This window comes from Emys orbicularis, chromosome 5 (genome assembly GCF_028017835.1).
Source record: "Emys orbicularis isolate rEmyOrb1 chromosome 5, rEmyOrb1.hap1, whole genome shotgun sequence".
Classification (NCBI taxonomy): Eukaryota; Metazoa; Chordata; order Testudines; family Emydidae; genus Emys; species Emys orbicularis.
Window position 1 is genome coordinate 115,471,418 of NC_088687.1, and position 15,561 is coordinate 115,486,978.

A 15,561-nucleotide genomic window follows, 5' to 3' on the forward strand; every position below is an offset into this window, starting at 1 on the left:
TCGGCCCTGTCTTCCAACCCCGGGCACTCCCCACCACGCATCCCCTGGGGGATTTAAAACGGCCCCGGGGCCACTACACACCACTGGTAGCACAGCGGAGCTGAGCAGCTTCTGCCTGCTCGCTCCACGTGGGTACCGGCCTCTCCCTATGGCCCCTGGGCGGGGTGGGTCGGGTCTGTGATGCGTGTTGCTCTCATCCCTGCGGCCAATAGGAAGCTGCTGGGGCAGTGCCTGGGGGTAGCAGCACATGGAGGCCCCCTGGCTCATCCTGCCTAGGAGCCCCAGGTAAGCGTTGCATCCCCCCACCCCTCCCAGAGCCTGCACCCTCACCCCCTTCCCACATACCCCCTCCTGCCCCCAAACTCTCTCCCAGAGCCTGCACCCCCACCCCAGCCCAGAGCCTGCACCCAAACTCCGTCCCAGAGCCTGCACTCCTCAACTCTCCTCCTGCACCCCTGCCCCACCCCAGAGCCTGCACCCTCACCCCCTCCTGCACCCCTGCCCCAGCCTGGAGCCTGCACCCCTCACCCCCCTACTGCACCTCCACCCCCTGCCTGGAGCCTGCACCCAGTACTCAAACTCCCTCCCAGAGCCTGCACCCCCTCCCTCTGCACCTCCTCCTGTCCCCAAACTCCCTCCCGAGCCTGCACCCCCACCCCAGCCCAGAGCCTGCACCCAAACTCTGTCCCAAAGCCTGCACCTCTCACCCCCTCCTGTACCCCATCCCCCTGCCCCAGCGCGAAGCCTGCACCCAGCACCCAAACTCCATCCCAGAGCCTGCACCCCAGGCCTCCTCCCCCCAAACAAACTCCCTCCCAAAGCCCACCTCTCACCCCTTCTGCACCCAAACTCCCTCCCAGAGTCTGCACCCCTCCTGCACCCCAATCCCCAGCCTAGGGTCTGCACCCCAGACCTCCTCCCCCCACCCAAACTCCCTCCCAGAGCCTGCACCCCCTCCCTCTGCACCTCCTCCTGTCCCCAAACTCCCTCCCGAGCCTGCACCCCCACCCCAGCCCAGAGCCTGCACCCAAACTCTGTCCCAAAGCCTGCACCTCTCACCCCCTCCTGTACCCCATCCCCCTGCCCCAACGCGAAGCCTGCACCCAGCACCCAAACTCCATCCCAGAGCCTGCACCCCAGGCCTCCACCCCGCACACAAACTCCCTCCCAAAGCCCACCTCTCACCCCTTCTGCACCCAAACTCCCTCCCAGAGTCTGCACCCCTCCTGCACCCCAATCCCCAGCCTAGGGTCTGCACCCCAGACCTCCTCCCCCCACCCAAACTCCCTCCCAGAGCCTTAGGCAGGTGGGGGGGGGAGTTTGGGGTGGGGCGGGCTCTGGGCATTCTGGGCACCACCAAAATTTCTACAAACCCACCGCCCCTATTTACAAACATCAACTAATGCATCCTCTCTGCCGTAGATAAATTGGTATCACCGTTGCTATTATACAGATGGGGAAACTGGCAGAGAGGTGAAATAAGTTGTGTAAAACCATAGAGATGCAGTGTGAGAGCAGATATTAAAATTCAGGAGATTCCCAGTTTTGGGCTCACACTACACTCGCTAATATACAAATAAACCTTTCTTTGGTTGGGACAGTGACTACTCTGAAATAATCCCTGTCTCATCCCTCTTTCCAATGCTGCCAACTGTCTCACAGAAAAGAAATAAAGTGAAACTCCAGTAGTTAAAAACACTGGAAACAACCATTTCCTCCGATAACGTAACCGCACATTTTCTGTTCCTCCAGAAGGGTCCCTGAAGAGCAGCTCTTCACATCCACCACGACTCTGAGGAGGCAACTGTCACTCCCAACTGCCACAGAACCTTCTGATTCCAACATTCAATCCTTCTGTTGAAGGGGCATCATTCAAAACACTCTGCTTGCTACTGTGAATACCACTGGGGGGGGAGGGGAGGTGATTCGGTCCACATGTACCCTGTTAGCATATGCAACAGGGTGTTCTGCTATCATGTTCTTAGCACAACTGTTGGAATGCATTCATGGCAGTGACGTGCCCTGATGCCACAACTGCAACGAAAATATCTGAACATGGATATGACACTGGATGACTGCTTGAAACTGGATTCTTTCTCTGGGCAGTGGCACTCAACAGCACATTTCAATCCAAATAAATTGCATGATGCAGCATGAAGGAGTTGCTGTTCTGAAAACAGCAGATACTCTTAGTTAACTCCTGACTGGGACCATAGTAATGAGGCATTACTACAATTCTAAAACTTCTTCCTATGGCATCTTTGATAAATATTAAAATCTAAACTTTTTCATGCCAGGGCTCTGAATACCCTAATGTTGGCTTCAATTTAGTTTGCTAGGGTAGTGACCACTAGTCTTCAAAATCTCAAATATAATAATTAAAACACAAAAATCTTTGCATGTGGAATGGACAAGTTAAGCTATTATAAACTGATGGGCTTTGCGTTAGCTGTAATCTCTAGGGAAAAAGATATGTCATTATGGATGGCAAAATTAGGATATCTGCTCACTCTGTGTCCAGCAGTCAAAAATGTGAATGAGATATTAGTATGTATTATAATGCTACCATGCCTGGAGCCGTACCACTTCAAGCAGTGAGAGTGTTTCATCTCATAAATTAGGCAGGGCTAGACTGGGTCAGTCCTTAGGAAATTCATGTGCAGCAGGTACTGGTGCTAGTGATTCACTAGATAGCATGGGAGCCAGTACTGAATTGGAAAACAAACAGAGTGTAGTACTCTGCTGCTGCAGTTGCCTTCTTTCAGATAAGATCAAGGTCATTGTCAGTAAAGATCCCATGGCATGGTTTGTAAGTGCTAAATCCAGTGTACTGAATTAAATTTCAACCTAAAAATTGCTCAATGACAGCCTTATAAAATCATTGATATAGGCCAGAGTTACAAAAGATTATGTACCTTGTCATAAAGTGAGGAGGGAGAGAGATTACTATGCACTGAATGCAACGGACATCTTACTTTTTATAATCAAATCCAAATAAAACATATCAACCAAAACCAATCAGCATGAACCAACATAGTCAATTAATAAAACATACAAAAGGAGACATTTAAAATGGAGATCAGGATACACAACTGGCTCCCCATTCATTTATTGGACATTTGTCAATAACTACTATTTCTGACCTGCAAGAGCTTAGTGATTCTTTGGCTACTTCTTGTTCCTATTTGTTATTGTCCTGTCATCCCTTTATACCAGTTAGGTTGTTTATCACACTAATTGTTTTGCCGTTACATTGTGCTCCCCACAACTGTTTGTTGCAGTTACCTGTTGTCTCTTGTCTTATACTTAAATTGTAAGCACATTGGGGCCTGGACCATTTCTTCATTATGTGTGTGTACAGTGCCTCACACAATGAGGTGCTGATCCCTGATGGGGGACCTTAGATGCTCCCTTGATACAAATAAATAACAGTATTGCCAACCCCAACATTTTAAGAATTATGAGATTTTAAATAAAATTGAATCGTGTTCTTTGGTCTGACTTGTGATTTGATCTCCCTATGCCCCAGTATATATGCATGCAACATTGACAGTGTTACCAACTTTCACAAATGTATACCAGATAGGTAGGGCCCTACCATATTAATGGTCCATTTTGGTCAATTTCACAGTCATAGGATTTTAAAAATAGTAAATGTCATGATTTCAGCTATTTAAATCTGAAATTTCATGGTGTTGTAATTGTAGGGGTCCTGAGCCCAAAGGAGTTTTTTGGGGGGGGGTGTCGCAAAGTTATTGTAGAGGGGAGCGGTTGTGGTACTGCTACTCTTACTTCTGCGTGGCTGGCGGTGGTGCTGCCTTCAGAGCTGGGCAGCTGGAGAGTGGAGGCTGCTGGCTGGGAGCCCAGCTCTGAAGGCAGAGCCACTGCCAGCAGCAGTGAAAAAGGAAGGATGGCATGGTATGGTAGTGCCACCCTTACTTCTGCGCTGCTGCCTTCAGAGCTGGGCCCTCAGTCAGCAGCCACCACTCTCCGGTTGCTCAGCAGTGAAGGCAGCAGCGCAGAAGTAAGGGTGGCATGGTATGGTATTACCACTCTTAATTCTGCGCTGCTGCAGGCGGGGTGCTGCCTTCAGAGCTGAGCGCCCAGCCAACAGCCACCACTCTCTGGCAGCCCAGCTCTGAAGGCAGCGCAGAAGTAATGGTGGCAATAACACAACTCCCCTGAAATTTGAGAAACGCTGGTCTTCCCCATGAAATCTGTATAGTATAGGGCAGGGATCGGCAACCTCTGGCACGCGGCTCGTCAGGGTAAGCACCGTTCACCGTCCTACGTAGGGTGACCAGATGTCCCGATTTTATAGGGACAGTCCCAATATTTGGGGCTTTTTCTTATATAGGCTCCGATTACCCCCCACCCCGTCCCGATTTTTCACACTTGCTATCTAGTCACTCTAGTCCCAGGACAATGGGGGCGACGGGAAGCCGTGGCCGGCACATCCCTCGCCCGCGCCGCTTCCCGCAGGATACCAGGCTAGAACGGTCCATTAGGTCCGTTCTGTATTAAATCCTCTCCCCAGACTTAATAGCATCTAAAGAGCTGGACCTAGAGTAGATTGAGCGCCAGATCCCCTCAGGCCCTGGGCAGGTTTGTGTGAGGCCTGAGAGAGCTGAAACTTTAGCTCTAGTTCAGTAGGAGGCCCGTGGAAAGTAAATGGTTAACAATGGCTTTGCCTATAGCAAGATGGCGCCCGGAGTTCTCTCCTCCCTCCCTGGGACGTGAGAGGCGGTCAGGATCGGGCGTGAGCGTCGCATGGCGATGACGCACATTGGGGGCGCGGAGTAGTGGAGTTTGTTGCGCTGCTGGAGGCGAACATGGCGGGCGTCGCTGATGCCGCCGCTCCCGGCAGCAGCGGGGACGGGAGGCGAGGCGGCGCCCCGGAGCAGCAGCAGCAGGACGCGGGAAGGGGGGAGCAGAAAAGCAGCTGTTCGAGCGGTGAGTCCTGGCTGCCTGCCGGCGGCTCCGGGCAGCCGCCGCAACGAACCGAAACCCTGGGCTTCTACGAGAGCGACCGGGAGCGGAAAAAGAAGAGAAGCGTCTCAGGTGAGGGGCAGGGGCCCGGCTGGGGCTCGGGGTGAGGCGCCGGGAAGGGTGGGGTTGAAGTTAGCGAGGGGAGAGGCTGGCTGGGGGTGAGGAGCGTGCTGGGTGGGGGGGTCCCCACCCAGGGAGGCCGGGAGTGGAGCTGTCCCTTCCAGCTGGCTGGACTGGGGGAGCCTTCCAGACAGCCCGGGACCCCGAGAGCAGCGGGCGCTGAAGCAGGGCCTTTCAGAGAGGGAGTTTGTTTCCGGGCTGTCAAAGCGGTGGTCATGTGAGTGCTGCGATAGTAGCACTGAAGAAGTGAGGTTCTTACCCACGAAAGCTTATGCTCCCAATATTTCTGTTAGTCTTAAAGGTGCCACAGGACCCTCTGTTGCTTTTTACAGATTCAGACTAACACGGCTACCCCTCTGATACTCTGCGATAGTAAGTGTCTCACTGATGCACTCAGCAAACACTCTGTTTAAAGTCTGCGACCAAAAGTGTTCAAACGTGGGTGCCTAAAGTCAGCCTCTTACATTTGGTTTTAGGCTACTAAGTGAACGTGGTCTGGTAAATCCACAGCTCCTAAATTCTGCATATCCGTTTAAGAGCATTTTAGGCACCTATGGTTGAAAATTTTGGCCAGAGACTTTAAAAACTGTGCAACATAGTTCAAATATGGGTGGTATGTAGCATCTGTGGTAGCTTAAGTGACGTCAGAAGTCTTTGTGAACTAGTTAACAATGTCTTATTAGTCGTTACATCTGCTTATTTTCTCCTTATGGTTAGACTTGGTAAGTGATGTACCTTTAAAAAAGATCTAAGTGGTTTATATCTTTAAATCAAATTTACAGTAGTGTTCAATAAAGGAGACCAGAATAGTGGCATTTTCATGTAATGTGTACAATGATAAAAAGATCAACTGTAATCGATAAGTATTATAAATCAATGTTAGGAGAAGTCAGTGGGTAATTTATTGCTATGACTTCAGCTAAGAAAACGATTCCACAAAATAGTGTACTGTATTCCAAACTAATTTTACAGAGATTCAGATGTAGACAGGTACTGTGTTTTGTCTATTATACTGTTTTGAACTATTTGGGTGTGTTTGTCCAGTGTTCTGTCACTGAGGCACAGAAAACACTTACTGAATAAACAGTTTTTGATAAATGAATTTGCTTAATACAGAATATTGTAATTAGAGAAATCTATTTAGTCTCTAGAACGAAATATAAGTATTGTATATTGTATAAGCCTCCAAAAATATAATTATGCATCGTTATATGTGGTCTTCAGTTTAGCTACATTTAGTTTAAATGACCATTTGTAAGAGGAAAATAATGTAAAGAAAATGTAACAATTTTTGCCATCAAGCTACAATTGTATGCAGACTTACACTTGAATTGCTGATGTTTCCAAGTCCTGTATTCTGTCATCTTTAGAAGAAATAGATAAATCTTTTATCATAAAAAATTAAAAAAATAATTTAGTGTAGTTTATTGTGTTGGTAGTTCTGATTTAATTCTTAAGATTCTAAATATTGATATTTATTATATGTGATATTAGAACTGTTAACATAATACCTTGCTAAAAATGGCTTTTGAAAACAGGTTTGAAGAAGAAATCAAACTTTGAGACTCTTCATCTACTGCTTTATGGATTTGAGCATAACTTTACATAACAATAAACATTAGAATAGAAAACAGAGTAGGTATGATTTTAATTGAACTGTTTACTAAAAGCTGAATTATTTCCATTCAAGCTTTACTAGTGTTATATCAGCCTCAAATTCTACCGCATTCCTGACAACTGTGTTATGTCATAAGATTTATAGCATCATTTTGCCTTTGTGGTATTGATGAAACTGCGTTAACGTTAAATCACCACAACTCTACTGATTTCGCTTGATTACGATATTACGAATTTTTTATAGTAAAATGGAAATGAAATGATATCTTTAGGATTTATACTGATGTACCCAAAAGGTTGTTGAGTAAATAATATGTTTAGGTATCTTTATAAAACGTTTTCCTATGTAGAAAAAATACAAAACATATATTTTAACATTAGTTTTGATTAACTAATATTTAAATTCAGGTATATAAGAGCCAATAGTTCATAATGGATTTTAAGAATAAAAAAACCTTTACTTAGAAAAAAATAAAATAAACTGTCTTTGCTTAATGTTTACTTACCTAGATATAAAAACTAAAAGAACTTCACTTATATCTGGCTCTAGCAATATGCTCAATATTGTACAAGTTCCCAAAATTAAAAATAGTTCCTTCCGTTATAATATAAGCAAGTTAGCGTAGACAGGATGTTCTGGGGAGGCCACAAGAGGAAATAACTGATTTTTCTGAAGCTTGTATTGTCATATTGATTCACTTCTGGGACTTTTGAAATAAGTATATGTTTAAGATGGATTCAAGTGACGAGAAGGTAGTAGCTTGGCATTTTGGAAATGACAGAGCAATTTATATGTAATGGGAGCATAGAGTGAGCCATAGATAAGGTTGTGTTTACATTCTTATAAATGGGTTTCTCCTTTCTACTTAGTGCTTTATATTCTATTTTTCATGCGAGTATCTACATGTTGCAGTATACCTTAGGTAAATCAGTATCTTTGTCCTTTAAAAAAGTCTGTTTTAACTTCTTACATTTTGAGGGAGATTATACTCAAAACAAATAAAGCACAAAGTTCTTCAGTCTATATTTGTCCACTGAGTCCTTGTTTTCCCTTCTACTGCTGCCAGTTTTCAATTCTTGCCTCAGGTTGGGAAATGGCAGTAGGGACACAGCATGTATTTTAGGCAGTCAGGATGAGGATAGAACTGGCATACAGTTGGTAGTTACCATTCAGATCATGAGAAGGCTGCATTTGTGAAGGAAAGAGGTACTTTTTCAGCCCATGGAGAGGGTTTGGCCTAGGGAAAGGCTTGGGAATAGAATGCTTTTTGTGAGAAGGTATGGTGGTGTGATACCAAACTCCTGTTGGAGATATTTTGGGTTTTGGCATATCCCGAACTAGTCAAAAGTAGACCAGTGCCTTTGTCAAGCTCTTCATAAACTTGAAAATCCCCGTCGAGGTCTTCTGTAATGGATTATTGATGTGGTCCTGACAACACTGATGAAAGTTCCTTTTGAACCTCATCTCCATTCCTATGATTTTGGGTTTTTTATACAGAAGGTCATTTTCTGGATGGCAATACCTCTAGCTTTCAAAATACGTTAGTTTTGGCTCCCAGTCTCTTATCCACGGTATATCAGATTTTACAAAGATAAAGTGGTAGACTAGTTTGATTCCTTTCCAAGGTGATGTCAGAGTTCCACCTTAAGCCTATGATCCTGCCAAAATTTTCCCCCTGCATCCACGTGCCTGGCCATCTTGATGAGGCCCTTCTCTATATACTCAATGTTAAAGATCCTTGGGGTCCTATTTGGAGCAGACTAGAGCCCTTATAAAGTCCACCCAAGTACTTTTTTCAGTTCACGCTAGTTCATTGGGGAATACTGTTACCAAGAGGACCATGTCTACATGACTATCTGATTGCATTTCACATTGCTTTGACCTATTTGGTCTGAACTAGACAGCTATGTCACTCTGCCTGAGCCAAGGTTATTGCACCAGTCTGCTTTAGTGATGTTTCCATTATCATAGACATCTGTAAAGCAGCTAAAAGTTCTTCTCCCCGTTTACCAAAAGAGGTTTTGTTTTGCTTTAGGATGTCCATTATTTTCAGTTGACTAAATTTTTACATGCCCCTCTCCCCCATTTGCTCATTCTACAGTCTTGTATGTTGTGCTTGATTCTGAGTTTTGAGAAGAATCTTAGTCCTCCTTGTGATGTAGATTTTAAAATATATATAAACCTACTTGTTAACTGTGAACCTTGCCCTCATTGCTTATTTGTTCTCATTTTCTTTTCAGCTATCCCTGAGGCTTCTTACTTTCTGGGAGGGAGAATTCTGCATAGATACCTTTGGAGAAGGAAAATTGCTTGCTTGTATTTTTTTGTTTCTCTCAAACTAACATCTTGCAGGATTCCCACTCACCTGCCCACCTTCCCTGAGTTTGGAGGGTATTTGTTGAAGTGGGGTTTTTTGTCTTGCAAAATGCTTTGCGCTTATTTTTGAGGCACATTTCTATCTTATATTTACATTGTTTTGGGAGATTTGCCTCCTGCAAGGAGGAACAGACTGGAATGTTATGAGGAGACTCGTACTTGGCGGGGTGATGCATGATAGCTAAAGCTAAGATTTTGTCATGGAGGTCGCGGAAGTCACGGAATCAGTGACTGAGTCGCCATGGGTAGCGGGGGGTACCCCAAATATCCCAGCTGCTGCAGGGGGTACCCCACAGCTCCTGGCCACCACAGGGAGTACCCCGCAGTTCCTGGCTGCCTTGAGCGGAGGGGGACCCCAGCTCTAAGCGGGCAGAGGGGGCCCCTGGACCTCCAAGCCCAATACCTAGTGGGGGGGTCCCCGGAACTCCCAGCCAGCTGCCCAGCGGCTCCTCATTTTGTCAGTGATGTTTTTAGTAAAAAGAGAGATATTTTCAGGTCACAGGCTTCCATGAATTTTTCTTTATTGCCCGTGACCTGTCTGTGACTGTTACTAAAAATATCTGTGACAAAAATCTTTGCCTTAATGATAACCAGTAGTACATGTAGCTCACCATTTACGGCACCCCTCCATGGATTAAATACAAAAGCTGTATTTTCATCTTAAAAACGCTAAGACCCAGGAGTGAGAATCCTATGTGATGGTATCTTAAGATAAACAAAATGAAAGGGCAAGTAACTTTCCTTTTTTGCATTAGAAAGTTTTCAGTTCAACTCATTTAAGTCCCTATGCAATGATTCCAGTATTATTGGAATTTCAGTTAGACCATAATAGTTGTATATTGTTGCTTTTATTCTGAATCTTAATGTTCTCAAATTAATTTTTACCAATCATGGTGAGATTATGTTACAGGAGTTCAGGCAGGAATAGCACAGTCTGATGTTTCAGTGGATCAAAATATATATTTTATCAGGGTGTCTAAAGCATCTGTTTAATATCTACCCGACGAAGAAAGGGAAGTAGTCTATGGCCTGTGTTATGCAGGAGGTCAGACTACATTATTACAGAGTTCTCTTCTAGCCTAAGTATCTGTTGACAGTAACTGGTATAGAATAGGATAAATCTCTTCTTGCTGGCCTACCAAAGTGCCTCAACCTTGACAGGGGTGTGTCTCTTCTTCTCTTGGGCTGGATGAGTTTACACATAACATATTCTTGCAGATGGGAGGAGATGCTCCTAGTGTGAAGAATCCCTGACTTCATCTTTTAGAGACTGAGGAAGTCAACTCTGCAGCTTTTCCAATGTCTTCTTTGTCAAGGTTCAAGCATTCCAACCCAGGTCAACAACTGGTAGCATCAAATATTTTTTACTAATGACCTTGCTTATTAGCTTCTTTGGATGGTAGCACAGAAAATCTAGGCTGTCACATTTAAAAATAGGTCTTTAAATTTGCTTATTTCCCAGGATTGCACATTTTTAATGATGCCTCCATAAATGTTCTTTTCAGTTATGAGATTCCTACTGTGCAATTGGATTTACTGAGCTGGGACTTCATCTCTGACTGTCCTCAGTACTTTGACCAATCAGTGGCAATATAAAGCCCTGGGTGAGAGCACTATTTCTCAAATTATTCCTGCTCTCAAATCATCAGTTACGGACCTTATTGATTGATGAACTCATTGAGGATGGAACTAAATCCCCAGTTCAGTAGGCCAAACTCTGAAGGCACTGCTGTCCTAGTCCAGACTACAATTGATGCAGATGGATGGGGCAGAACTGGGGTGGCCATGAAGTGGGACATTTTTAGGCTCGAAGTTACAAATTTTCTAACCATCACAGGCTCTGAAACAGCCTACCAACAGGAGTAGTGGGAACAAACAATCTAACTAGTTTTAAGATGGATCTTGATAAATTTATCAGTGGGATTATATGACGGGCCCGGACTTGACTCCAGTCCTATATTCCTATTAGGCTCCACAATGGAGCACTAAAGGAAGATGCGGTCTTATAAAACCCATCTTCCTTCAGTGTTCTGCTCAGAAACTTTGTACGTATATGAGGTTGGGATGAGAGCACCAGGAGATGTGGATCCCCCTCTCAGTTCCGAAAGGAATCACAGGTTTGGGGACCCAGAAGCAGATTTTAGGGATGGTGAGAGTTGTGGAGAGAGAAAATTGAAAGCAAATTGCTTAAAGGGAGAATGTCAGCTTGAAAGTTAGTCAAGTGGAGGAAAAAATGTGTTTAATTTCACGTGCTACACTTGCCCCTTAATCCCCCTGATAAATATTTTTCTCTAATCTTTCAGCTACAGGAATTCAAGGAGTTGTTTGTAGCAATAGTAGGTACAATATTTCCAGACACATGTGATTTTTATTTTATTTTATTTTTTTAAGTCTAATGTTCCACTGATCAGTTAACTCACCAAACAACCCAAAAGAACAGGAAACCTTAAAATACCCTCCCTGTTAAAATATTTGAATCTCTCCATTGAAAGAATGGGGGCAGATTTTCTCTCTTTCTCCATCCTGCAATAAAGATGAAATTCAAGCCACTGAAAGTTTTCAATTGAAACAATGGCTTTTGCTGTTCTTAAACTGAAAGAAATGCTATATTGTTTTTAGATGGCGTTCCATTCCATTACGGGTTTAAGCTAAAAGGAACATTCCATCCTGAGAGTAGTTGCCACATTGATGCTACCACTTCCATGATTTGTAGGTACAGTTTCCTTATCCTGTTAACCACTATCTTGCACATTTGTTTTATCACCATTGAAATATAGGGAATTGGTCTTAATGATATAGAAAATGATCTGATTAGCCTAAGATTTAATTTTGTGGGTTGAATTGTGTTGTTTTAATGCCTGTCAAACACTTGTTTTAAAAACTCTTACCCAAACTGTGGAAACAAGTATAGATTGATGTCCATGGCAATGTGACCTAGTTATCAGAGCCCAGGACCTGGAGTTCTTATACACTCTGCCCCTGATTTGCTTCTGTGATCTTGGGCAGGGGATTTAACCTGTGTTTCGCTGTTTAAGTGGTGGTGGTAATTTTCTGCCTCAGACACGAGGATTGATTAATGCAGTGTTTCCCAACTTGTGGGGCATGTCTCAGGCCATGTCTATGCTATAATGACTATAACAGCATAGCTATAGTGCCATAGCTCTGCTGGCATAGTCCCATAATGTAGACACAGCCTACACCAATGGAAGGGGTTTTTCTGTCGGTGTAGGAACACCATCTCCCGGAGCAAGAGTAGCTGGGTCAATGGAAATATCCTTCCATTGACCTAGCTGTGTCTACACCAGGGAATAGGTCGGCATAACTACAGCTCTCAGGAGTGTGGATTTTTCACACTGTAGCTGGCTCAACCTATATTTTAAGCATATACCAGGCCTCACTTGGCCAAGGTGAAGGACAAGCCAGTGGCGGGCATAGATAGACCTCTCTATTCTTCACCAAAGTGTCAGCTTTCATTTAAAAAAAAAAAAAAAGTATAGCTGTTATTGTTGCAAAGAAAACCTTCAGAATATGAAGTTTATAACCAATACCTGAAGCCACGTTTACACTATAAACTTACATCTGTATAACTATGCCACTCAGGGGTGAAAAATCCACATCCCTGAGTGACACAGTTATACTGACCTAACCCCCCCGGTGTAGATAGCGTTACATAGATGGAAGGGCTTCTCCCATCAGCATAGCTACTGCCTCTATCTGAGAGAGATTTAACTACACCGACAGAAGAAACTCTCCTCTCGGATAGTAGCATCTTCACTGAAGCGCTACAGTGGCACAGCTGCACTGGTGCAGCGTTTTAAGAGTAGACCTGCCCTGAATTTGTAGAGAGCCAGAAACAATAGCTCTGTGGTGTGAATTGCCCCTTTCGTTTCAATGGGTACTAATTCAGGTGCCAGTGGTGATATCTTAAATGTCAACATTGTTAACTCTTTCGCCTCTCTTCAAAGTATAAGAAAGGAGAAGTATCATTATCTACGCTTTCATTTAGTAAAGTAGAGCAAGAAGGTGGAAGATGTATAAATTAAGGTGTGTAGGCTGTATGCACACATGGCAGGGTTGCAGAGACAGGGATGGGGCTGCAATTGGTTTCGTTTTCCTGATGCTCAGCATGAAAAATTTGGGAAATACTGGAATAATGCTTGTAAAGGAAGTGCTACGTTTAATGCCTTGCCTGTGTCTACACTACAAACTTTGGTCAATGCAAGTTACATTGGCGCACAGCCACTGAAGTTTGTGTATTTCACAGTCACATGCATACTTGGCTGCATGGGCCAGCACTGTGCATACTCACCAAGAGTGCTTGTATTAATGCAAAGTGTGGTACACCACAGGAAGGTATCCCAGTGTGCTACGTGCCACAATCTGGCTTGCTCCCTTTTTGGGAAATGTTTACAATGTGTTATGAAATAGAAATGACTTACCAGGTATTTCTGGGAGCCACAAGTCAAGTTCCCAGCATGCAACTATCCCCGTCCATGTCCCATAATTTTCTCATCTTTTTTTAAAAAGTTACACACATCTGCATGGGACTTTTTGATGTCTGCCATCTCTGACAGATGCATAAAGCCTCCAAGGCTATTCACTATTCTCATAAATGTTGCAAATACAGGACACGATTCTCCTGTATTTGCAGATCCTTGGGAAATACTGCAGCAATGGGGGCCATGATGATTTCTTAGACAACAATTTTCTAAGGGACAGATGAAAAAGAATTCAAGGTTGTTGGTGTTTACAGAGCAACTGCAGATGATGGAGCCTGAAAAATGAGCATTGACTGGTGGGATTGCATTGTAATGCAAGCTTGGGATGATGAGTGGTGGCTGCGGAACTTTTGAACATGAAAGCCACATTCCTGGCTCTGTGTGCCAAGCTCAGCTCAGTTCTCTAGTGCAGAATGAGAACTGCACTGATAGGGGAGAAGGGACTGGTGATCACACTCTGGAAGCTTGCAGTGCTGGATTGCTACCCGTCAGTTGGAAATCATTTTGGAGTAGAAAAATCCATGGTGTGTGTGTGTGCGTACGCGCGCGTGCAAGTGTATAGCACCATTAATCATCTCCTGCTATGCAGGACTAACTCTGGTGGAGGACTTTTAGCAGTGGGGTTCCCAAACTGCAGTGGGGGATAGATGGAATGCATATCCATATTTTGGCCCTAGTCCACCTTGCCACCAAGTACATCAACAGAAAGGGCTACTTTTCTATGGTTATGCAAGCATTGGTGGATCACTGGGAACACTTCACTGATATCAGTGTGGGTTGGTCAGGGAAGGTGCCTGGCGCTTGCATCTTTAAGAACATAGGACTATTCAGAAAGCTGCAAGCAGGGATGTTCTTTCCTGACCAACAGATTACCAATGGTGATATTGAAATGTCAATAGCTATTCTGGGGGCGCCTAGCCTACCCCTTTCTGCTGGCTTATGAAGCTGTACATTTACCCCAAGAACAGACTCAGGGATTCCAGAGTAGCCCTTCTATTTGTTATTTTCAGGTTCCCCAGATGCTGATTTATTAATCTGTTCCTGCAAGGTGAAAGGAGGGGAGCTGCCCTAGTGAAATTGCCAAGGTTTACCAAGAATCTCCCTATACCCTTCAGGAAACTCCTCAGAACAGACTAGATCTGTTTACCTATGGGAGGACACTGATACAGCCCTCCACTCAAAGAATTGACATCCAGGCAGTACACTTTCCAAAACAAAGTATTTTCTTTATTTTACCAATTTTCCCTGATCCAATTAATCTAAACATAAATCAAAACATAAATCCATTAGCACAATCTTAGGGTCAGGTTAAAAGTACCTGAACCATAAACATATAGTTAAAGCAATACTAAGTGACTGTATTATGCATGTGGTGATCAGTCACCTGCAGTCACTGACAGCAATCTTGTATCTAAGGCAAGTCTACACTACTGTGCTACATCAGCTTCACTGCTGTAGTGCCTGGTATAGATGCACTGTGCTGATGGGAGAGCACTCTCTTGTCGGCATTATTACTTCACCTCAATGAGAGGCAGAAGCTATGTTGGTGGGAGTGCATCTCCTGCTGACATAGCGCAGTCTGGACAGCGTTTTAAGTCGATGTAACTTGCGTTGCTCAGGGGAGTGGGTTTTTCACACCCCTGAGCAGCGTAAGTTATATCAACTTAAGCGGTAGTGTAGAAAAGCCCGTAAACTTTATACATATAGAACGATATAACGTTCATAACACAAACACACACCTTTATTAACCCAAACATACATACACACATATTTATTAATCCTATTTTTATTCTACATTTACACTATAGCTAGCATGCTTATTCTCTGTAGGCGTCTCTTCTTCTGCTCTGTCAAGGTCCTTCTGCTCTGTCCCAGCAGTGCTGCTGCTGCTTCTCGCTGCTCCTGACCATTCAACTGATTGACAACCACACACTTTTGCCTGCTGACTGTCTGCCTTAT

General features: G+C 44.3%; 1 protein-coding gene across 1 annotated transcript in view; it reads left to right on the forward strand.

The window, feature by feature from the left end:
* The first annotated feature begins 4,832 nt into the window (after positions 1–4,832).
* Positions 4,833–15,561, forward strand: part of TAPT1 (transmembrane anterior posterior transformation 1) — a 92,183-nt gene continuing 81,454 nt past the window's right edge. Inside the window, exon 1 of the mRNA XM_065404999.1 lies at positions 4,833–5,061. Within this exon, the coding sequence (XP_065261071.1) occupies positions 4,833–5,061 (229 nt within the window). The remainder of the gene's footprint in view (positions 5,062–15,561) is intronic.